At 37.7% G+C, this 25,156-nt stretch overlaps 1 protein-coding gene across 2 annotated transcripts in view; it reads right to left on the bottom strand.

Annotated features, from left to right (window-relative positions):
• LOC137626535 (nucleolar protein 9) overlaps positions 1-3,919 on the bottom strand; it is a 538,921-nt gene extending 535,002 nt beyond the window's left edge. For both annotated transcript variants that reach the window (XM_068357589.1, XM_068357582.1), the window contains exon 1: positions 3,646-3,919. In XM_068357589.1, the coding sequence (XP_068213690.1) occupies positions 3,646-3,817 (172 nt within the window). In that variant the 5' untranslated portion in view covers positions 3,818-3,919. The remainder of the gene's footprint in view (positions 1-3,645) is intronic.
• Between the last annotated feature and the right edge of the window lie 21,237 nt (positions 3,920-25,156).

A 25,156-nucleotide genomic window follows, 5' to 3' on the forward strand; every position in this document is an offset into this window, starting at 1 on the left:
ACAACATCGTGTTCAAATAGAAATAAATTTCTACCTCATACTTGGGATCGAACGCTAGCCCCTTCTAATGAAAGGCCAGGTCGAAACCAACCATGCCACGAGAGGCCATAAAAGGAAATCGGAACCTGACGCTAACTAGCTATCCGAGGATTTACACTACCAATTGTGTCACGTGGTGGGCCGGGTAAATCGGGTAAAACTCGCTGGTAAGAGACTGATGTCTCGCCAGGTAAATCCTCGGACAGCTAGTTAGCGTCAGGTTCCGATTTCCTTTTATGGCCTCTCGTGGCATGGTTGGTTTCGACCTGGCCTTTCATTAGAAGGGGCTAGCGTTCGATCCCAAGTATGAGGTAGAAATTTATTTCTATTTGAACACGATGTTGTGTTGATATTTATCCATATTGACTCAATAGGGGTAATTTGAATGAATTACTACCAATTGTGTCACGTGGTGGGCCGGGGAAATCGGGTAAAACTCGCTGGTAAGAGACTGATGTCTCGCCAGGTAAATCCTCGGACAGCTAGTTAGCGTCAGGTTCCGATTTCCTTTTATGGCCTCTCGTGGCATGGTTGGTTTCGACCTGGCCTTTCATTAGAAGGGGCTAGCGTTCGATCCCAAGTATGAGGTAGAAATTTATTTCTATTTGAACACGATGTTGTGTTGATATTTATCCATATTGACTCATTAGGGGTAATTTGAATGAATTACTACCAATTGTGTCACGTGGTGGGCCGGGGAAATCGGGTAAAACTCGCTGGTAAGAGACTGATGTCTCGCCAGGTAAATCCTCGGACAGCTAGTTAGCGTCAGGCTCCGATTTCCTTTTATGGCCTCTCGTGGCATGGTTGGTTTCGACCTGGCCTTTCATTAGAAGGGGCTAGCGTTCGATCCCAAGTATGAGGTAGAAATATATATATATATATATATATATATATATATATATATATATATATATATATATATATATATATATATATATATATATATATATATATACATATATATATATATATATATACATATATATATATATATATATATATATATATATATATATATATATCTATCTATCTATCTATATATATATATATATATATAGTATATAAGAAAAAGTAAGTTAAAATTCAAAAATCAATGGCAGTCCAGAATAGGCGAGGAGGAAGAGCGGAAACAACCTCTCTTCATCCGAGCCAAAATTAAAGTGAGCTAAATCACAGGTGTGTGAGCGGGAGTGGTAGCAAGCTACCCCGCTACCCGCCCGCCCTAACTAGCGTTGTGGGTAGTTAACCCTCGCTAAATTCTAATGGCTCGTCATTTCAGCTCCGCCGAAAGTATAACCCCTAATAAATAGCGTGGTTTGTATTCCAGTTATGGAACAAACTATTTTTTCTGTTCAAAATGTTGTTCTGTCCGTAACTATAACTTTACCTGGGGCATTTGTAGTTTGTTGGAACAGGGTTTAGATCGCCAGAAAATAGTGCAAAAAAAATCAGAAATCGGCTGTTTTTTCATTGTTATTATAACCGAATGAATATTTAATGAATTCACTAGTTTTGTATATGCTTGTCCCAACAATATACATACTAAGACCACTCAGAGCATGAATGTCGGAAACGTGCAGCCAAGAAACGTGTTGGAACACCAATAAACCACTATTTTTGTGCTTGGCACTTCATAACGATATCAAATAGCTGAAATTTCCCTTGTTTATCCCAACGTTCTACATACAAGGAAAACTTGACAGACACAGGTGGGAACCTGGAGCTTTGGGTGTGCTTAAACAGGACAAAACGTGATTACTTAACACTTTTGAGATTTGTAAAAAGCCAGAGAACCTAACAAACCAACCTAACCTAGTAGTTCCCAGGTCAGAGGCCCTAGCTGGAGGCATGCCCCCAGACCTCCTTCCCAGGTCACAACCCCTAGCCAGATTTGTAAAAGGCCACAAAACCTATCAAACCAACCTAACCTAGTAGTTCCCAGGTCACAACCCCTGGCAAGGGGGCAAGCCCCCGGACCCCCTTCCCAGGTCTCAACCTCTAGTGAGATTTGAAAAAGGCCACAGAACCTAACCTAACCTAGTAGTTCCCAAGTCACAACCCCTAGCCGGGGGCAAGCCCCCGTACCCCCTTCCCAGGTTACAAACTAAAACGAAAAAAAAAAAAAAGCCTTAAATTATGATAAAGTGAATCACAAATAAATCTCTCTCCTACACAATAAAAGCGATGGGCAGCACTCTGAATTACATGCTAACCACACTAATAATAAAAATGTTACTAGGGATTACCTTTTTGTGAATTTTTACGACAATTGTGGTTCCTGCACCTCTAATTATACACGATAGTCCTCAACGCAAACGCTGATCGATATGAGTCGTAAATTCAATCACATCGCTCAAAGAAAAACTATAGGACATGCGTCTGTCCATCACGGAGGTTAGCGTTGGAAAGGCCGACCTCGCTCAGGTCAATCTTGGGTTGTGGGGGGGTTAAATATTTTGAAATCACGCGGCCAACAAAAGCAGGCCTACAAGCGCACGGTAAAGAAAGGTTAGTTTGGGTGGGCTGATTGATACTGGCTTAATCCTCCTAAATATCTTAACTAGATGTTGCCTACCATAACCTTTACTTATACAGTATATAAATTAGTACTCTGCATAATTCTAGGATGTGTCCCAACTAACTACTATCTTAACAAGGGGGTAAGAATGTAGATGGTTGGGATTAGCAAAAACATGAGTAGAAACATTACTAAATTTTCAAGCTTGCGCCAGAAGCTGATATGCGAACGGGGCGCCACCCAACGGGTGCTATTCTAGCCATGCAGGAAAGAATGCTTGGGGGAAATTTTACAATCGAGTAACTTGGCCATGCATGGCTTCAGCGACCGATGTATTATAATGACCTTTACCCTACCTAACATCTCATGATAATTATTACAGCATTATTAAATGCATCTGTACAGGACGTGTCCCAACCAACTACAAACTTAACCAAGAAGTAAGAATATGCATGGATGGGACACAGCATTAAAAATAAAAACGAACGCTTCATAACCTGGGACGAAACGGGCTCTATTGATCAGGAAATTTTGAAACTAAGCAAGAACTACCTGTGACTCTATGTGTGGACCGGGCTGAACTTTGAAAATATTGCCATGGTAAAAGGAAATCATATTATGTAAAATGATAAAATAACTTCATATTATCGTATATCAGATCATAATAGAGAACATTTTTCCCAAAGAGAAAAACGATTTGACAAGTATTGAGATAGATATCACCTGTCCCAACAAACTACATTCTATCCTTTTACCCAATGTTCTAACTAATATTAATAGCAGCCACATGAATGTATGATGACGGACGGTTAAGAGTACTGCAGTCTAATGGGCGTATTCCCCTGTTAGGCAAGTCCAGTGGGTAAGGATACGTCTTGTAGGTTAGCTTAGGTGGGGAAGTTAGGTGGTGCTGTTTTGTAGGGGTTTTGCAGAAAACGTCTTACGAATGACAAGAAAATGTGAAGGAAATTTCTAATTTCTATGCACGTGGGAGGAACTGGCAGCTGATATACAAACGCTCCTAATATTGCACCATTCTATAAGTGAACCATTTTTTTTTTCATGAATAGATTTTATCAACTAACCTTTTTCCTCTCCTTCAACTTGTTTCAAAAGTTCAAAAATGTTGATATAATATCTGTACTGGTCATCTGTAAGTTCTTTTCCTTTGCCATAGCTTCCTTTCTTCGCAAAATGTTTTGTCTGGCGCAAGAAATTGTTTCTCTTCTTTCGTTTCTTTTTCATTTGTGGCTCCATGATTACTCTTTGCAAGTGGTCACAGACTTTTAAACTTGTTGAATTCAGCTCCTTAGTGGCACTGTGGCAGTAAGCACATCGTTTACATGTGGTTCCAGCAGGGTTGCCATGCCGGCCAACCAAAATTATTGTACGGCGCTAGCCAGATTATGGTATTTGACTTGAAATTATGGTACAAAAATATCAGAATTATTGTACATAGTATGGTACACTAAATCCTAATTTATCTTTATATATATATATATATATATATATATATATATATATATATATATATATATATATATAAGATGATAACAAATTCCTCATACAAAAATATTCAAGATTTATAAGCTAAAATACATTATACATGACTGTAATGTATTTTTCTTTATTCAAAAATACATTTTCCCCAAGACCCACGTGTCTTCATAGGATTGTTTTTCCTTTTCTAAATTGGTTTGTGTATATATATATATATATATATATATATATATATATATATGTATATACATATATATATACATATATATATATATATATATATATATATATATATATATATATATATATATATATATATATATATATATATATATATACGTGTGTGTGTACTAAACAGACTGACCTAAGTCTTTTAATAGATTATATATGAAATATATGTTTTAATGTTGATATTTTTAAAACATTTTATTTCAATTTTATTTATTTCCTTGTTTCCTTTCCTCACTACGCTTTTTTTCCAGGTTTTAGCCCTTGGGCTTATGGCATCTAGCTTTTCTACTAGGGTTGTAGCTTAGCTAGTAATTATATATGTATATATATGTGTGTGTATGTATATATATATATATATATATATATATATATATATATATATATATATATATATATATATATATATATAATTCATATATATGCAGTATATCAAATGTATGCATATGATAGATGTGCGTATATATATGTTACACATCTGAATTAATTTCCCTTTGATACATTAGAACATTTGCATGAATATGTGCATTATATATATATATATATATATATATATATATATATATATATATATATATATATATATATATATATATATATATATATATATAATGTGTATGTTGGTGTAATCAAATATTTGATTGACTAATTTATTCTAGAATATGTTTAATATATTTAACTCATATTTCATTTCATATCTTGAGAAAAAGATTTTCAGCATATAATTTCAATAGTGGCATTAACAGTAATTTTATCCTAAGCTAGTTTATACTGTATTTGGTATTTCGTCTCTGTCCACATATAAGCCTCGTTTTTCTATAAACACAGAAAGGTCAATCGACACGTTTATAGTTTAATGACAATTTCTACAAAGCGTTTTCTCTCCTCTTCAGCCAGAGAGATCGTGGTAGACTGCTTGGACCCTCCAGTCAGACAGGGGCTAAGGATTAAGATTAGTATAATTGGTTTCCACACACCTACATGTCAAAAACAAGATTACTCTTTATTCCTACAATTGGAGGAAATACCTTTTTCTCCTCAAAGGTGTGACCCTATTGTGCGACACACCGACGCGCTAAATCAGTTAATCTGCAGGTATTAACCCAGGTCAGATTCTTCACTCATAGCTTTATTGTCCGCTGAAAGCATTTCCGATTTTTTTTTTTTTTTTGAGAGAGTGATAGAGGTTGAAATTATGGTACATTGTACGGGCATTATTGTACATGGTACGCAAACCCTGAATTATTGTACATGTACCATAATTATGGTACGCATGGCAACCCTGGGTTCCAGCCAGGTTCCAGGTTCCTCGTTGCTCTCTCCACAACACTGTGATTGTGGGCACACTACTAGAAGCGTAGTAGGTGCAAAGCGCTGCAATCTGCAGAAAATTCGTTATCATTAGTTACCTCCTTCACAGACAGCACAGCTTGCATACTTTTACTTCTAACTTCTAGGACCTTTCTAATATACCGGGTAACCTCTTTAATTGGTGTTTTTAGATTCCCTATATCTATATTATTATTTCTAAAGTTTCTTAACTCATTACAGCTAAACAAATGCTCAATAGTATCCTCTGCCTCCCTACATAACACACAAAGTTTATCCTTATCATTCCTGTTTCTATAATTTTCTTTTATTTCTAACATATTCAACCTTGATTTCATAACTATTACAGCCTCATTATTTTTAAATTCTCCTATGTAGTCTCTTCTGCCATTACTATTCACAAACCTCAGTTTGATCATCTCTGCTTTCCTTTCTTCTATTTTTCTTTTAATTTTATTTGCTTGTTTACTATTTATTTCTTTTTTCAGTTCTAGCTTTTTTATACTTTCTTACTTCTTCAATTTTAATATCATATTCATTGTATGAATATGATAAAGTGAATCACATGCATTCCTCATATGGTTATCTTATTTGATCTTCCACTACCTCCCTGTCCTTAACTAGTCGTTTGTCATCTGATGTTATGATGTTATGAAAAAGCATCATTTTTTTATACTCTATTCTATTTCCAATTGGCCATGTTCCTGTTTCTGCTATTAGCCCACAGTAAGGTGTAGTAGCAACCTGTTCAAACATTTCTTTCATAATTTTGTACTGTATACTCTCTAGTTCTTTCCCTTCTTTTTCTTTTATTACAACCCATGTCTCCATATTTGAAAACATTGTAGGTACTACTACTATCTGACAATGTGCCTAGTCATAGTAGTAGTAATCACTAGTATGTTATCTTGAATCGGCTCTTCACTCTCTCGTTTTAGTTTACCTGTGGTTCAACTTGCTTAAATTGTTTGCTTTGCCTGTCGTACATTACCACATGCTTTTTCAATAATCTTTCTTATTCCTAATACGGTATCCTCCCTAGATAGATCATCGAAAAGTAATTATGCTGTTATTATTTCATGTTGATTTTCCTGGTATGGCTGTTGCATAACCTACTCAAGCGCGGATCCAGCAAGTTCAAATGGGAGGGGGTGGAGAATCTAACCAAAGCAGCTGGGGGTCCTGCTGACGCAATTTTAAGCTATTTTAGAAGAATTTTTTTTTTATATATCTGAAACCATTTTTCTCCTTATAATTGCATTTAAAAGGTGAATACACATTATGCAAAAACAGCATCACGATCATATACTGTATATAAAATATTCCAGCAGTAATTTCTACCATTACTTTTAAACCATGACTGTACATTCCCAGGAAACCTCACTAATTGACTACCTCTTGCATTATATCTATAATTATTGGAGCCCTTGCATCCTTCCATTCTACTATCAACAAACAGCAATTCTTGATTCGTCGAATTGTAGTCAGTCTCCCCACATTTTCCAACTTGATTCATATCAGAAACACAATCTCTTTATTTCCAGCTCATATATAATGAATTTTTACTACTTGGGGAGAGAGAGAGAGAGAGAGAGAGAGAGAGAGAGAGAGAGAGAGAGAGAGAGAGAGAGAGAGAGAGAGAGAGAGAGAGCCTTATTGCTTTATTCTATGTTTGGGTTCCCCCAGGTCCCTCAGTGTGAGGCATCTTCCGGTGTATTTTGTATCTTCCAGTCTTGGATGATCTGGGATGCATCTTATGTGTTTATCGAGCTTATTCTTAAACACATCTACGATCACTCCTGATATGTTTCTTAGATGAGCTGGCAGCATATTAAATAGTCGCTGCATTATCGATGCAGGTGCGTAGTGGATTAATGTCCTGAGCACCTTCTTTAGTTTTCCTGGTATAGTTTTGGGCACTATTAATCTACCTCGGCTTGCTCTTTCTGATATTTTTAGCTTCAGTAATTCCTTCGATTTGTTTCCATGCTTGTATTATCATATAGCGTTCTCTCCTCCTTTCTAGACTGTATGATTTTAAAAATTGCAGTCTTTCCCAGTAGTCAAGGTCCTTAGCTTCTATTCTAGCAATAAAGGACCTTTGTACACTCTCTATCTGTGCAATATCCTTTTGGTAGTGTGGGTACCATATCACATAGCAGTACTCGAGTGTACTATGTACATAAGTTTTGTACAGCATAATCATGTGTTCAGCTTTTCTTGTTTTAAAGTGTCTGAATAGTATTCCATTTTTTGCTTTACATTTAGCCAACAGTGTTGCCATTTGGTCGTTGCATAACATATTCCTGTTTAACATTACACCAAGGTCTTTAATTGCTTCCATGTTTGTGATTGCCTCGTTATTAGGTCCCCTGTATGCATATACCATTTTTTCTCTGTTTCCATAATTTATTGATTTGAACTTATCGGAGTTAAATACCATCCTTTTTATCTCCGCCCGTTCATATATTTTGTTTAGATCTCTTTGTAATGAGTTCCTATCTTCATCACAAGTAATTTCTCTACTTATTCTTGTGTCATCGGCGAAACTTCTCACTACAGAGTCTTTAACATTACAGTCTATGTCTGAGATCATAATAACAAACAGCAGTGCAGCTAATACCGTACCCGGTGGCACGCCAGATATTACCTGAGCTTCATCTGATTTCTCGTCATTTGCAACCACTATCTGTTTTCTATTTTGTAGAAATTCTTTTATCCATTTTCCTATCTTTCCCTCAATATTATGCTTTCTCATTTTTTTCTCTAATATATTATGGTCTACCTTGTCAAAGGCTTTTGCAAAATCTAGATATACCACATCTGTGTCTTTTTCATTTATCATATTTTTATATATGTTTTCATAATGTGCTATCAGTTGGGTTTGTGTACTTTTTCCGGGCACAAAACCGTGTTGGCCTACATTAAACAAATTATTTTTAACCAAATGATTTATTATTTTCTTTTTTATTGCCCTTTCATACACTTTCATAATATGTGATGTTAGATTAACTGGTCTATAACAGCTTGCCTCTAGTCTTGATCCACTTTTGAAAATAGGGGTTATATATGCTAATTTATGTTTAACATATATCTCGCTCATATCTACACTTTGTCTTGGCAGTATTGCAAGTGGCTTCGCAATAGTGTGTGCAGTTTTTTTAACAAAATCGCTAGAACTCCATCTGGCCCGGCCGCTGATCTATTTTTAATTTTGCTTATAGCCTGCACAATATCTGCTTCATTAATATCTATATCCGTTAGATATTCACTATTTTCTTCTCTCATTTCTGTTTCATTATTCTCATTCGCAATTCTTGGCGTGAACTCACTCTTATATTTTTCTGCTAATATGTTGCATATTTCCTTTTTTTTATTCGTTAACCATCCTTCAATTCTTAGAGGGACTATTTCTAATCTCCCTTTATTCATTTTTTTTTTTTTTTGCATAGGAGTAAAGTTCTTTGGGGTTTTTCTTGATGTTTTGAAGTGGCCTTTCTTCTAAGTCCCTTTTTTCATTTTCTTTCGATCGCATAATCTTTTTTTCTGCATTTTCTATCTTACTTTTTATTTCCATCATTTTCCATACATTTTTTTCTTTTGCAAGATTTTTCTTCCACTTTCTAATTTTCTGAGATAAGATCCTTCTGTCTCTTGGTATGCATGTCTGATGTTTATTTTTTTTTTTCGGTACATATTTTTCAACAATTTTCTCCAGTATTTTGTATAATATATCTGTATTTACCTGCATATTATCACTTACTAATACATTTTTCCAATCTTTGTTCAATTCTTCATTTATTTCTGACCATTTTGTATTCTTACCATAGAAATTATATTTTCCATATCCTTCCCATCGTTTTGTGCTTTGTTTTTCTCTGCGTTCACTTGCTTTGGAATGGACTATTAATTCTATGATATTGTGGTCTGAAATTCCCGTGTTATACACTATTATTTCTTTAACATAATTCACCTCATTCACAAATACTGAATCTAGGACATTGTCCTTTCTTGTTGGAATGTGGTTTATTTGTTGCATATTATGTTCTAATAGCATATCTTGAAGCTTTTCAATCTGTCTCTTATCTTCTGCACTACTATTACTCTCTTTTTTATATGTATATATACAACCACTTTCTTCTATCCGTTCTTTCCAATCCACAAAAGGAAAGTTAAAATCTCCGGATAGGAGTATATTCCAGTCTTTATGGTTTCTACACATATTATATATTTTTTTCTTTTATTATGTCAAACTCCTTAGTATTTGGGGGTCTATAGACTACAATGTTCACTAAGTTTTCATATTCAAATTCTACCGCAATCAATTCACATTCTGTGTTGCTGTATTTTTCACAGACTTTTCCTTGATTTATGTCTCTTCCATATATTGGGGTTCCCCTTGATTCCTATTTGTTCTGTCTGATCTATATGATTGGAAACCCTTTATCTGGTCGTCACTGCCAGTCTCTTAGGAATACCAAGTTTCACTTATATTTAACATATCTATTTTTTCAATTTGGGTTAGCTCTTCTAAGAACTCTATTTTCCTTTTAGAGTTACTCGTGACTAAACCCTGTGCATTCATCACTATTATGGTTTGTGTTTCATCCCCATTATTTAATATTGGTAATAATATGGATTCTCCCATGCTTTCTTCCTGTTCTGATATGATGTTCTTTTCTTCATTTCCAGGAATTCTGCCATTAAAAAATTCAACTTTTCTATTATATTTGCTCTTTCGCCTTCATGTTTATTTTTGTGTGTATACCTGCAATTATCCCCATGTCTGCACCAACCCCTGGCATTATAGATGCATTCTTTGCAGTTGGGCTCTAATTGTGCATATTTGGGTTGAAAGGCATCATATCTTGGGACCTTTTGTGCATAGCGCGGTATATACTCAGCTTGGTTTTTTATTTCTTTTTTTTTGTTTCATTTTTGCTTTCATTTTTCTTTTCTGTTTGCTGAGTTTTCTGACTTTCATTCATGGTTGCAGGATGCATATATCGACAATTTATGTTGAATTTGCATCCTTTTCCTTCTTTCAGCTTTTTTCCATATTTTTGGATGGAGATCTCTGCATTTGTCTGCATATCCGTCTAAATACGCACATTTACCATATATTTCATAATTATGGCATATCTTTGGATGCTTGTAGTAGCATCTTTCGCCAAATCTGCAATTCCCTCTTTTCAGTGAATTGCAGACTATATCTTTCTTTTCTTTTTTTCTTGTTCTTGCTCTTCCCTAAAAGTATGTAGGTCCGGGTAGTCTCTTGGGTCTATTATTTGTATCCATAGGATATTCTATTTCTACGTAAGTATGTCATTGAATGGCATCATATGTTGAATCAATGATTTCTTCTGCATCCTTACACATATCCTGTTCATTTTTCTCTTCTTTTTCTTCTCCTCCTCCTTCTTCTTCTTCTTCTTCTTCTTCTTCTTCTTCTTCTTCTTCTTCTTCTTCTTCTTCAACTAATTGCAGATTCAGTTTCGACTTAATTATATTTTCTATCCATACTAAGCATGTTGAGCAGAATACCTTTGTGTCTATTTTGGGCTCAGGCCATGTCGTCCTGATGGAAGTTCCTTTAAGAGTAGCTTCCTAGGGTATATTTGACTACAGTGATATTCCCAGAGAATTTTACCTTAAGGTCTCCAGAATTCTAACTCCTGGCACGAATATCCCTAACTTTTCCTTTTAGGGATATCCCATAATATCAGAGGACGTATTCTTGACACGCCACATAGCTATCTTCACCTCAAATAGCGTTTATGCTTCGAGGGGGGAAAAGTGGCAAAAAAACGAAGGGGAGCCGTTAATAAGGTGCCTCTCCTCCATTCCTTTTATCGTAGCGCCATTGCTCGGTGATTTTCCTGTGCTCTCTTATTATTTCGGAAGATTTTGGATTTAATCATGCTTTCTCCAACCTCATCTGCCTCTGGAAAGTTGAGTATTGATCTTTACATTGTATAAATGTAAGCTCTTGCCTTATTTTAATATGAATTAATGTTAAATTAACGTTGCAAGAGCTGTTGCCTAAGCCGGAGGCGTCATGGGCGCTGTCGTTTGTAATGCATGAGTCATTTAGTTAGCCAGAACGATCTTCCCAGTTTTAATAGCTTAAATATCTTTAGCTATTTAGCCTTCATTGCTAGGAATTCTTTATATTATGCTGATAGTATTGATATCAACTTCGGCCATTTAGGTAACCGAACCTTGTTTACGCTAGGCTTCCTAGCCTAGGCGTTCAGTTTTAGTACTTTCATGCATGATATACTAGACTTTCCTAGTGTTATAATTTTAATGAAGCCTTGAGCGAATTTTATACATGTAAGATATATTGATAGCATAATATTTCCCTCTTCCAAGATAGTATACGAAAGAGTTTCGGTGATTTAGGTAATCGATTCTCACTGCCACTAGGCTACTTATCGTTTTTATTAATTCAGACGGAGAGAGATATCTCCTAGACTATTGATAAAATGATACTTGTCTCCTACGGAGACTTTAGGGGCAATCTCTCCTTCCCTCTGAGTTAGCCTACGCTATAACCCTAGTCTATCGTGCCTTGAGTTGTAATTCAAGAATGATTAGGCTAGGGTTTTCTTTCCTTTCTCTGTAACCGCAGAGGCAGGCTTTTGGGTTTTGGTCAGATACTCAGAGTATTTAGTCTGATGCTGGTGGCTGGCTGACAGGGTGAATAGCATTCCACTGCTGGACTAAGCTACCGGCATAGGAGGCTAGACCTCCCTAGACCACACTTGAAGGCTTTGTATAATATGATACCTTCTCCCTGTGGTCTAGCTGACTAGTCCTGTGCCGGCAGACCCTAGGCTGAAGAATAGCATTCTTCTACTGCCTAGGCGACACCGGCACTAGAATTCTGTTCCTCTATTGTTTAGGGGTGGCGGCGAGGGTGCTGCTGGCCCCTTTACTGTATTAGTCGACCCTAGGCTTGAGAATAGAATTCTCCTGACACCTGGTGTAATGTATTGAGAAACACTACTCTCTCATTCTACTATGTTGAACTTTTGAGTTGTTATTGTTGTCTTCCCCGCCATCCACGAACTGTGACGCCAGCAGAAGCATGGGTCTGTTTACTTGTATTTGATGTACCAGAATAAAGTATGGACTTACCAACCTGTCTTCTTGGAACCTAAGTACTAAAGGGACGAGGATGTAACAGTGGCGACGAGGAAGAACCCAGTGTACAAAGAGGTATGTCATATGGAAGCAGAGTTAGTGTACCAACGACAGCCGGCCGTATCTAGCCTAGCACACCCAGTTTAGGCCTGGCCAACGTCCAGACTCCAGTGAGTAGCCTGAGTTCAGCTGTAATTGTTGGGGACTACCGATTTACTGAAGTTCCATACCCAGTCAGGAAGGATGGCAGCTACAAGGAGACCGGCAATTCCCGAATTCAATCCAGATAAGTTGGAACTAAATTGTTGGTTGGATCTATTTTCCATGAATTGTGAAGTAAACGAAGTAACCGAGGCGACAGCAAAAAGGGCTTTGTTGCTTTCTTCAGTGGGAGTAGAGACTTTTTCCACGATCTGTAAGTTAACAGCACCGAAATTGCCGTCTGCAGTTCCTTTTGATGACCTAGTAAATCAACTTAAGTCTCATTTCATAACGAAACCAAGTTATCATAGAGCATTATGTGATTTCCTACAGAGGAAGAAGAAAAGTAGTGAGTCAGTGAAGGAATATTATGCAGAACTTAAATTATTAGCTCAACAGTGTGAATTTAATAATGAGTTTGACCGAAGGTTGAAGGAACAGTTATTGGTTGGTATTGATAATGAAGTATATTTTAAGGTTTTATTAGCTGATCCTTTTGAGTTTAAATCCATCTCCTCTCGTGATTTACTTGCCAAGGTTACCAATTTAGAAACTGCCTATGTTACCGAGTGTAGTCCTACTTCAAGTTCTTTTACAGATAATAGGCCATCAGGTACCGTTAACAAGGTTAGGCATAAAGTAACTAGGCCTAGGCCTAATTCTAGTGCAGACTCTAAGGGGAGAGGTAAAAGTGATTATGGTAAAGCTCAAGGTAAATGCATTCATTGTGGGCGTGATAACCATTTAGCTAATAATTGTAAATTTAAGAATGCTAAATGTTATTACTGTGGCAAGGAAGGCCATGTGAGTACAGTGTGTTCCAATAAAAAGGTTAGAAATAAATCTAGGAATGTTAATACAGTGCATGATGTAGACGAGTCTACTAGTAAGCATATTCCTGTTAATGAAAATTTTCATGATTCTTATGATTTATTGAAACTTTTTGATTTTGATGTGAATTCTATTGACTTTGTCGATAATTATGAGGAACCATATAGAGAAATTTTAAGGTTAAATGGGTTTCCCCTAGAATTTGAATTAGACACTGGCAGTGGTGCATCCACTATTTCACGGCATGATGCTAATAAATTGAATTTAACACCATTACCAACAAGGAAACGCTTAGCTAATTCTGATAAAGCGGAAATGCAGGTGTATGGTGAAATAAATTGTGATGTTTCTTTTAAAGGCCAAATGGTCAAGGGACAAAAGTTTTTTGTTGTAGATAATGATTTAAATTTAGCAGGCAGGTCTTTGATGAAGAAATTGAAATACCAGTGGGTACAAGTTGATAATGTGAGTGATGATAAATTTAAAGGTCCTCTTATTACCCCAAGTAGTGCATCTAGGCTTAAGCTTGATTGTGTAAAAATGTTCAATGAGTATCAGGTGGTGGAAGGATCACCCATTACAAATTATGAGTGTCAATTAATGTTAAAAGAAAATGCTGTGCCTAAGTATTTTAAAGCCAGATCTGTGCCTTATCATTATAAATGTAAAATTGAGAATAGTTTGAAAGAACTGGAAAGTAAAAATATAGTGAGCAAGGTCGAGCATGCAGGAGATTGGGCCAGTCCTATTGTTCCTGTAATGAAACCTAATGGTGAAATAAGGATTTGTGTAGATTTTAAGTATCTCAATACCCAAACAAGTGTTAATACCTTTCCATTACCGAGATTGGATGACATTTTGGCAAATGTAGGTTCTTGTCAGTATATTTCAAAATTGGATTTGAAAAATGCATATTTACAGGTATCTGTGAGTGAAAATTCTCAACAATATTTAATTATGAATACTCATTTGGGATTATATAAGTTCCACCGATTGCCTTTTGGGTTGTCGTCAGCACCAGGTATATTTCAGAGGTTTATTTCTGAATTATTGGCAAATATTGAGGGTGTTCATGTATTTTTAGATGACATATTGATTGTCGGAGCTACCAAAGAGGAACATGACAGGAGTTTATGTAAGGTTTTATCAATTTTGCAACTGAGAAATGTTAAATTGAATAAGGATAAATGTATTATCGGTTCTAGGGAAGTACCTTATTTAGGATACATTTTAAGTTGTGAGGGAATTAAACCTGACCCAAAGAAAATAGAGGCAATTTTGGAAGCTCCAACCCCTCAGTCTGTCCAGTCTTTGAAATCATTTTTGGGGTTATGCACTTACTACAATAGGTTTGTACCTCAGTTCAGTTCTATTTTATGTCCTTTATATAATTTGACACAAAAGAATGTTGAGTTTCATTGGTCAGCAATTCATGAAGAAGCTTTTCAGAGTATTAAGGAAGCCTTGGGTAGAGCTGATATTTTGGATAATTTTAACCCCAATGCTACCATGATTTTAGAAGTTGATGCTAGCCCTGTAGGAGTGGGAGCTGTTCTTAAACAAGAATATAAGGGTAAAATTTCTACCATTTCGTTCAAAAGTAGAAAATTAGCTAATGCTGAGTGTAATTATTCTCAAATTGATAGAGAGGCTTTATCCATTATTTTTGGAGTCAAGAAGTTTTCTGATTTCCTTTTGGGTAGGAAGTTCGTTATTAGGACGGACCATAAACCCTTGACTCATCTATTTAACCCTAGTAAGAGTATTCCACAATTATCTAATGCTCGTATTCAAAGGTGGGCTTTATTCCTATCAGGTTTTGATTTTAAAATTGAGCACATTAAGGGAGTGCATAATACAGTGGCAGATGCTCTTAGTAGGCTACCATTATGTAGAGATGATACTGATTTTCATGTACCAGGAGAATATGTAAATTTGATTAATATTTTGGATAAGAATTCTTTTGATGTTACAATGGTAAAAGAATGTATAGAAAGAGACACTGTTTTATGCAGAGTAAGAGATTATGTAAGGAGGGGGTTCCCCAAGGAAAATGTGATGGAAAATTGTATGTTACCATTCTATAAATTGAGAAATGATCTTTCTTTACATGATAATGTATTACTGTATAGGAATCGTATTTTGGTTCCTGAAATGTTGAGAAAGCGTGTTATGGAAATGCTTCATGAGGGCCACAAGGGTATTGTTGCTATGAAAGCCGAAGCAAGGTCTTTTGTATATTGGCCTAATATGGACCAAGATTTGGAACAAATAACTTCTAACTGTGCATTATGTATAACAAATCTCAAACATAAGGCCATTTCACCTTTATCTTGGCCGTCAGTAGATAGACCTTGGTCCCGCTTGCATGTAGATTATTGTGGGCCCATTGACAACATGCAATATTTGATTATTATTGATTCCTTTTCTAAATTTATTGATGTCTATGCTTGTAAGAATATAACTTCAGAGGATACCATACAATGTTTAAGGTCGTGTTTTGCTAATTATGGTATTCCTGACACAATTGTATCTGATAACGCAACTTGTTTTATGGCTAGGGAGACTCAGAATTTCTTTCAGAAAAATGGTGTTAGACATTGTTCAGGAGCACCATATAATCCAAGTACAAATGGGCTTGCAGAACGGGCTGTCCGAATATTCAAAACTAATTTCAAAAAGTTTGATTGTAAATTGCCTGTAAAAACCAGAATGGCAAAATTTTTGTATACTTATAGACGTACAGTACAGTCTTCCACTGGCTGCTCCCCAGCTGAATTATTATTTGGAAGGAAATTTAAGGGTCCACTAGATGTAATAATGCCTAAACAAGGAGATGAGTTTTACGTTCATGAGTCTAAATTCAGAGTTGGTGATGCAGTATATGCCAGGAATTTTGGTAAAGGACCAGAATGGGTAGAAGCTAAGATTATCAAAGTTCTGGGTGAAAGGAATTATTTAGTTTCTGTAGATGTTAATGGTATTTTGACTTGGAAGCGTCACTTATCACAGTTATTTGAGAGAAAAATGTATAATACTAGAGTAACTGATGAATCATCACTATTAAAAGATACAATGATTCCTTCTGTTCCTGTAGTTTCTTCTCCCAATAATGTACAAGGATTAGAAGAAACAAATAACCCTATTCAGAACTCAAGTAGGATTTGTAATCCCAATGTAGAAGTAGTAGGATCAGAGAACAGTAATTGTGATACTGGTGCCATTGTAAGAAAATCTACCAGAGTAAGTAAAAAACCTAGGAGACTCATTGAACAAATTTAATTTTTTTTTGTGTTAACCTAAGGGGGGAGGAGTGTAATGTATTGAGAAACACTACTCTCTCATTCTACTATGTTGAACTTTTGAGTTGTTATTGTTGTCTTCCCCGCCATCCACGAACTGTGACGCCAGCAGAAGCATGGGTCTGTTTACTTGTATTTGATGTACCAGAATAAAGTATGGACTTACCAACCTGTCTTCTTGGAACCTAAGTACTAAAGGGACGAGGATGTAACACCTGGGTTGGCTTTAATACTAGAACAGAGTTTCGTTAGGTGAGGTAGGACTGGCAACCCTGCCGGCTCCTCCCACACTCTATAGGACCCTCACCCCTCCCCATTCTGTCCTTTGGTGATGGCCTTGCCATCACAAACTCTTGGCCATCGTCCTACAATCGAGCCGATTTCCGGCAGGTTGTTGGGATGGCTCAGGTTTCTGTCTGTAGTGTTACAGTCACTCAGCTCTCCCTTACAAACATAGGGCTCTGGGTGAGTTGGGCCGGCTATGCCGGCTGCCGGCAGAAGATCCCTTTACTGTAGAGTGTTCTTCAGTCCTCTCTTGGACTGCCATTCATAAACTGTGCCGGCAGAGACCGGCAATAGTTGTGGATGGGTGGAAGCCTGAATGACACATTCTCCCCTTCCATTTGAACACTCATTCTGGAAGAAGGTAGTAAGGCAGAGTTCTTACACCATCCTTCGATCCATGCTTTCTCTCTCTCTATTAGCTGGTACCACTGGGTTCTATCCTGCCGGCAGCTCTAGCTAGCTGCCGACAGCCGGCAAGCTGCCGACAGCCGGCAAGCTGCCGACAGCCGGAGAGGTTGCCGACCGCCGTGTATAAATATCTAATTGCCGGCTGGCATAGAATGCCGACAGCCGGCGATCTACCGGCGGCCAGCAGTCCTCCGGCAGCCGGCGAACTGCCGGCTAATATCACAGTCGACAATACATCGACTGAACTGTACCCTGGTGCTAGCCTGCCGGCATATGCCGGCTGGAACTACAGTATATGACTATGCAGTAACCAGTATATTTGCAATATAGATCATACTGCAAACAGAAAACTACAGTATAGATTATACGGTAGCTAAAATTTTCAAACATACCCTGTGTCGTCATGCGCAGCCTATTGTTGAGACCATATAATATAAAGAAAGTAAGTTCTTTCTATATACTAATTAGTGATCCCTGATAACAATCCCCAATCTTAAACCGTCTGGAAGCTGGTGTTAAGTTACACTTACCTATCCTTACAGGATAGAAATCTTCCGATGGGCTTTTCAAAATAGAATGACCCATGGTTTTAATTTTGAGGAAGGTCACAGCATTTGGCTGGGCAGGAAACACATGGATGTGTCTTTCCTATTTCATTTATAGCTTATCTATCCTAAGCTACATGCAAAAGGCAAAATATTTATTATAATATTTGTATACTTTATCCTGTGAGATGAATCACTGTATACTCATTTTATTTTCCTACCTTTACAGGAGGACCAACCCAAGTGTAAGAGCATCTTCTACAACGTGCGAAGTAAGAACTTCTGTGGCCATGAGGTGTGCAGGATGCACTCACGCTGTTCCATCACCAAGGGAACTCTGAAGTATTGGGACCCTCAGATATGTAATATCTGTAAAACCTTGGTTACTGAGGCTTTCGATGACCCCCAGTCAGCGGAGTCAAGGGATGCAATCATGCAGCAAGGGAGAAGCTGCGTAAATGGGTCCGTGGTTTTCAAAAGAACACCACGGGGCCTTACCTTCCAAGTGAGAAGATGCGGTCCTATCTTTTCCCCAGGGCATCTAAAGATGCGGTTATTCCTCAGCCTCACCCAGAGATCCCTTGCGTCCAGATACCAGTAGAGTCTGATGTCTCGGACGCGATGAAGGACATCCAACTGGACGACAGGATGTCAGAAGTGTCAGAGGACACTGAAAAGAACCTTCTTGCAGGAGGTCAGGAAGAGGAGTTGACTCTGGCTCCTGATACCAAGGAGGAAGAGGTCGAGACAGTTTCGGTCTCATCGGTTCATGCCCCAGAACCAGTTCCCTCGACATCATCTGCTCCCCCATCTGACGACATAGGGAAGACTCTGTCTTCCATTATGACGCTGGTGCAGCAGATCCAAAAGCAGAATGCTGAAAAGGAAACTGCGTTAAGGTTGGAGATACGCCAACTTGCAGCATCCCGTGGGTCTCAAATTAGACTCAATGTGAAGGAACTTCCTTCATGTTCGGATGTGAATCCGTGGAGGCATGCAGAGTACATGCCCATGACAACTGGGAAGATTTATATTTCCGAGAAGCTGGGTTCAGTCCCCATTGAAGATGTGGAATTCTGGCCCAGATTGGAGGCTTACCCAGACTGCTTCGTCCGTCTGAAGGCAGAGCCAGCATCAAAGGAGGAGACGGAGCCAAAAGAGGTCATAGTTTTTGACCATGCCAAAGCACAGGCTTTGCTGACAAGTACCTTGAAGGAGAGGGCCTTCACTAACTCAAAGGTGTCAGCTCTGAGCAAAAAGCATCCGTCCTTTGTTGCTTCATCTTTCCGGGCCTTACCCTTTATGGAAAAAGGGTACAAGGCAGCTTTAAAGGCGATAGAAGCAGGGAAACCCTGTCCTACACTCGATGAGTGTAAACCGTAATCCCTAGCTTTGCCTATGGACCAGAAGGACTGGAAGGACGTACATCTTACCTTCTCAGTCGGGAAGTTGGAGGCAGATATTGCTGGACGTCAGTTTGGCGAGGACCTCCCCAAGTTGTCTGAGTTTCTCCTGTGCAGGGAGCAGGAGACTAAAGAAAGACTTGCCGCCTCTATATCTGATAGAGTTAGAGTGGTCCCTAGACGCAGGATCATTCTCCTTCATCTTACGTCAAGTCCCAGAACTGCAAATCGACCTCTTCGCGACGAGCGACAACAAGAAACTACCTCGTTACATGGCCCCATACGAGGACCCTCTAGCGGAAGCAGTGGACGCGATGTCCCTCGATTGGAACACATGGTCCATGATTTACCTGCTCCCTCCACCCAATCTTCTATTGAAAGTCCTCAACAAACTGAGATCCTTTCAAGGAACAGCAACTATAGTGGCCCACAAGTGGCCGAACAGCATCTGGTTCCCTCTAGTATTGGAATTGCGGCTGAGACTGGTCCCATTGCCGGACCTAGTTCCTACACAACAAGTGTAGAAGTCGACTGTCTTCGCTTCATCACGGAAAACCCGAAACCTTCATCTCATGATTCTCTCTCCTTAGCAGTTAAGAAAAGATTGGGGATTTCGAGAGACAGTATAAACATCTTAGAAGAATATAAGTCCAAATCTACCAGAAGACAATATTAGTCGTCTTGGAAGAAATAGGTTGCATTTGTCAAGGCAAAGAAACCAAAAGAAATCTCAACATATTTCTGTCTATCCTTCTTTATTCATCTTCATGAACAAGGTTTAGCAGCCAACACGATATCAACGTGTAAATCTGCCTTGACTATACCCTTACTGTACGCCTTCCAAGTAGACTTCTCTAACGAAATCTTTAACAAGATTCCTAAGGCCTGTGCTAGACTTAGGCCTGCAGCACCCTCGAGGCCCATCTCATGGTCCTTGGATAAAGTTCTTCACTTTTCATCAACACTGAACAATGAGAACTGCTCTCTGAAAGATTTGACCTAAAAAGTTATATTCTTATTTGCACTAGCCTTGGGGGCCAGAGTTAGTGAAATAGTGGCCCTTTCTAGAGATGAGGGCCATATTCAGTTCACAGAAAGGAGAGAACTGAATCTTTTCCCGGATCCAACGTTTCTCGCTAAGAACGAGCTACCCACCAAAAGGTGGGGTCCCCGGAGAATCTACCCTCTGAAGGAAGATGTCTCTCTATGTCCAGTGGAGTGCCTAAAGGTCTATCTTCATAGAACTTCAGACTTTGGGGGAGGACAGCTCTTTAAAGGAGAAACCTCAGGTTCTACATTGTCTTTGAAACAATTAAGGGCAAAGATCACCTACTTCATTCGCAGAGCGGATCCTGACAGTACACCCGCAGGTCACGGTCCAAGAAAAATTGCTTCGTCTCTGAATTTTTTCCAATATATGGAATTCGAACGTCTTCGCTCGCATACTGGATGGAAGTCATCCAGAGTGTTTTTCAAACACTACGCGAAGCAAGTACAAGAGATCAAGAGGTTTGTGGTGGCGGCAGGTAGTGTATTAAAACCTGTTGCTTAATGCTGCGAGGAACAGTGAATCAAATGGGACTGTTATGTGCAGGGTGTGCGTGTTGACTCTTGACGGTACAACATGTTAAGTGAAATGTCACCATGGTGACATTACAGACTGTTCCAAATAATACAGGTGAAAGAAGCATAAAGAATAGCACGTGTACCGTGTGTCATTTATACAAGTGTGAACAGACAGTAATGACAGAAATTTAGAATAGAAAATTTGTGAATTTTCATTTTAGTGGCATATAGTGGTTTCTTTTCGGATGAAACAAGTATTTCTGGCATTACCAGTATATTTATGCTTAAATTATTTCACAAACATTTTATATTATTCTATAAATGTAGACTGATTTACATATTCTATTGATTGTCAATAAAAAACTATTTGAAATTTGCATCTTATTCGCCCCAAATTCAGATAAATAAAAATGTGTTAGAGCATTATTATGATCACGCTTTTATTTTGCATATTAACGAAAGAATAACTGTAGAAAATTGTTCTTACAGTTAACAAACCTTCTTTATGTGTATACATACCTAGTTCCTACACAGATAAATACTTGTCTGTCTTTGCATACAACTGACTCAAGATGCCTTTGATGGGATGCTGACTTATACAAACGATTGTTTCTACATGGATACAAACTTGTCTGTCTTTGCATACAGTTAGCTCTGTATGCCCAGGGGAGGTGTCAATTACTCAGACATACATTTGTTCGTTTTCAAATACAAACTCTAATTGGGAATGTATACAATGAGACTGGTATACCTGTTTGGTTGCTAAGCTATTCATATGAAATATGCAATCCTCGAGACTTTTTCTAGAGTCTGGCATGACTCATCCCTGTAGGGGGCAGGAAGCACTAACATGGTTCATGATTAGAAGAAATGATGTATAACGGTAACCTTATATGTCTCTAGGTCTGAGTGACCAAGGAAATTCTGTCTTGAGGTTAATGTAACAATATGTGAATGTTGTGGTCAGGATTTCATATGTAATCAGTGTATGAATATTGTTTGGTACGCTGTCTAAGTTTGTAAATGATATCTGTTGTTTATGTTTGGGTAAGTCATTCTCCCCCGCTCTCCACATGTTGGCTCGGCAATGCAGTATAACTTGCTGTATAACTTGTATAATAAACTAAGGTTAATTATCCACAGCTTATCAATCAGAACCCATAACAGTTAAGGCACAAATAATAAATCCACAGATACATTAATGCTCTGGTTAACTTCCATCAGGACGACATGGCCTAAGCCCCAAAAACGGATTTTGAGCGAAGTGAAAAATCTATTTTTGGGTGAGATAGCCATGTCGTCCTGATGTATCCGCCCTCCTTTTATTCAAAAAGGGCTGAAAGGATCCCTCCCGAAAGTACTGTATCTGTAGCACCTCGCTAATGCTACAAGGAATAAAGATGGCGGACGGATATGACGTCATCTAGATACTCAAAACAGTAATGGATGAGAGGCACCTTATTAACGGCTCCCCTTCGTTTTCTTGCCACTTTTACCCCTCGAAGTGTAAACGCTATTCGGGGTGAAGATAGCTATGTGGCGTGTCAAGAATACGTCCTCTGATATTATGCGATATCCCTAAAAGGAAAAGTTAGGGTTATTTGCACCAAGAGTTAGAATTCTGGAGACCTTCAGGTAAAATTCTCTGGGAATATCACTGTAGTCAAATATACCCTAGGAAGCTACTCTTAAAGGAACTTCCATCAGGACGAGATGGCTATCTCACCCAAAATAGATTTTTCGCTTCGCTCAAAATCCGTTTAGTACTTATTTTTTGTTGCACTTCAGCACAATTAGGATGTGTTGGTACGTGGCATAAATCGCATTTCCTTAATAATTGTTGCGGGTTAAGAATACTGTACCATATCTTACATGTATTGCACCATTTTGGCATTCTTTTTCCCAATGCATCAATCAGCCCATTCACCAAATTGGACTTTTTATTGTTCTTGAATGGAATGTGCCGATTGATGTAAAACTTTCTTTATAAGTCTCTTTATCACCTGGATCTTCTTTGGAATTTCTTCTATTATTTTTATAATGTTTTCCGCAGACTTGCTCCAGTTTGTTGGATCATATTGTTTTAATATATTTGAGAATATTTTTCCGTCACACTGGTTGGAGTTACTAGCGACCTCTGTTACCACTAGTAGATCTAGTTCTTGTTGTGCCAACTCATGGAAATTACTCTTGCTCTTGCTGATTGCAGCAAAATCCCTCCAAGCCTTGTTTATGTTAGAGGCTGCCATGTTGTTCAGATTTTCAGTATTTCACAAGATAACTATCCTATGCCGACGTTTTATCCCACTCTTCCGACCTCAAACTAATCACCGACTATTCACGAAAACTTGTATCTATATTGCACTCGATAGGCTTTTGTTATTCGCGTTAAATCATCTGATTTTCTCGGATCACAAAATGGGACTCACTAGCATACAGTAAAAGAGAGAGAGAGAGAGAGAGAGAGAGAGAGAGAGAGAGAGAGAGAGAGAGAGAGAGAGAGAGAGAGAGCATGATTTCAATCTTCCACATCTCTATTACATTCTTCTTGTAGCGACTATTAACGGATGTTGATTATTGTTTTATTTTTATTAAAGTTTCAAGGCTTTCGTAAATTCCAAGCTTTATATCATGAAATAATTTTAATTTCTTCATATCAGACATTTCTCCCCCCCCTCACCCCCCAAAAAAAGGCTGGTTTCTATTTCTTTGGAGATTTTCCAATTTTGGTTTTCCTTCTATTTGGTGTACTATTATTTTATAAAAACAATTTACCTCGTCAATTAAAACATCAGCTTTGTTTGTAACATAAATTACATTCTGAACCAGAAAACTTATTGAACAAATATAGAATTATAGAGTTTTCATGTCACGTACATTTGTTAATTATGTCACATGTCAATATTACAAATTATATCAAGTAGCAACAAAATTAGATTGTAATCCCATTTAAATTTCCCCTTTCAATAAATAGGAGTTTTGCCTCAGATACTAAACAGAAAAAGCCAACCGAAAAAACAGCCATATCAGTTTTCTGTTAAATGATCTTACTCTCTCAAAAATTTTATTGTGCCCTAACAAGTGTTCCAACACATGGATTAATCTCCTTAAAATGGTCGCATCGAAATAAATTAAGCAAAGTAAACAACAGGAAAGCAACAGGAATATGTACACCAAAAGATCATGAATAAACATTAAAAAACCGAATGATACAGATATTTACATCTGACGTTAATACATACATATACCAGGGGGATGAGAGAAGGACAACTGACATTTAATGCAGTATTAAATAGAAAATAATTGGTTTTTATCGATTGTATTAGAATAATGGTCGTAATATATATATATATATATATATATATATATATATATATATATATATATATATATATATATATGTATATACAGTAATACCTCGACATACGAGTGTCCCAACATACGAGAAATTTGAGATACAAGGAAAGTTTCAAGCAAATTTTTACCCCGAGATACGAGACAAATTTGAGATACGAGGATATGAGACGGTTCCCTATGCGGCCACTAGGTGGCCAAGTGTACGAGAGGTTGCTCACGAGGACAGCATCGCTCGCTCTTTCCCGTCGGTTTTCCGTCACGTAAAGTTATCTCCGAGCATCGGCCACAGAATTTGCATTTTTTACGTGTTTTTTGCGTTAATCAGTACAGAATTAAGTGAATAAGCAATGAGTCCAAAGCAAGCGAGTGCAAACAAGGGTAGTGAAAAGAAAAAGCGTTTGATGACATTCGAGATAAAGCATGAAATACTGTAATCTAAAAACATGAGAGTGGTGTACGAGTGACTGAGCTGGCTCGCCAATATGAGAGGAG

Source organism: Palaemon carinicauda, chromosome 2, assembly GCF_036898095.1.
Source record: "Palaemon carinicauda isolate YSFRI2023 chromosome 2, ASM3689809v2, whole genome shotgun sequence".
Lineage (NCBI taxonomy): Eukaryota > Metazoa > Arthropoda > Malacostraca > Decapoda > Palaemonidae > Palaemon > Palaemon carinicauda.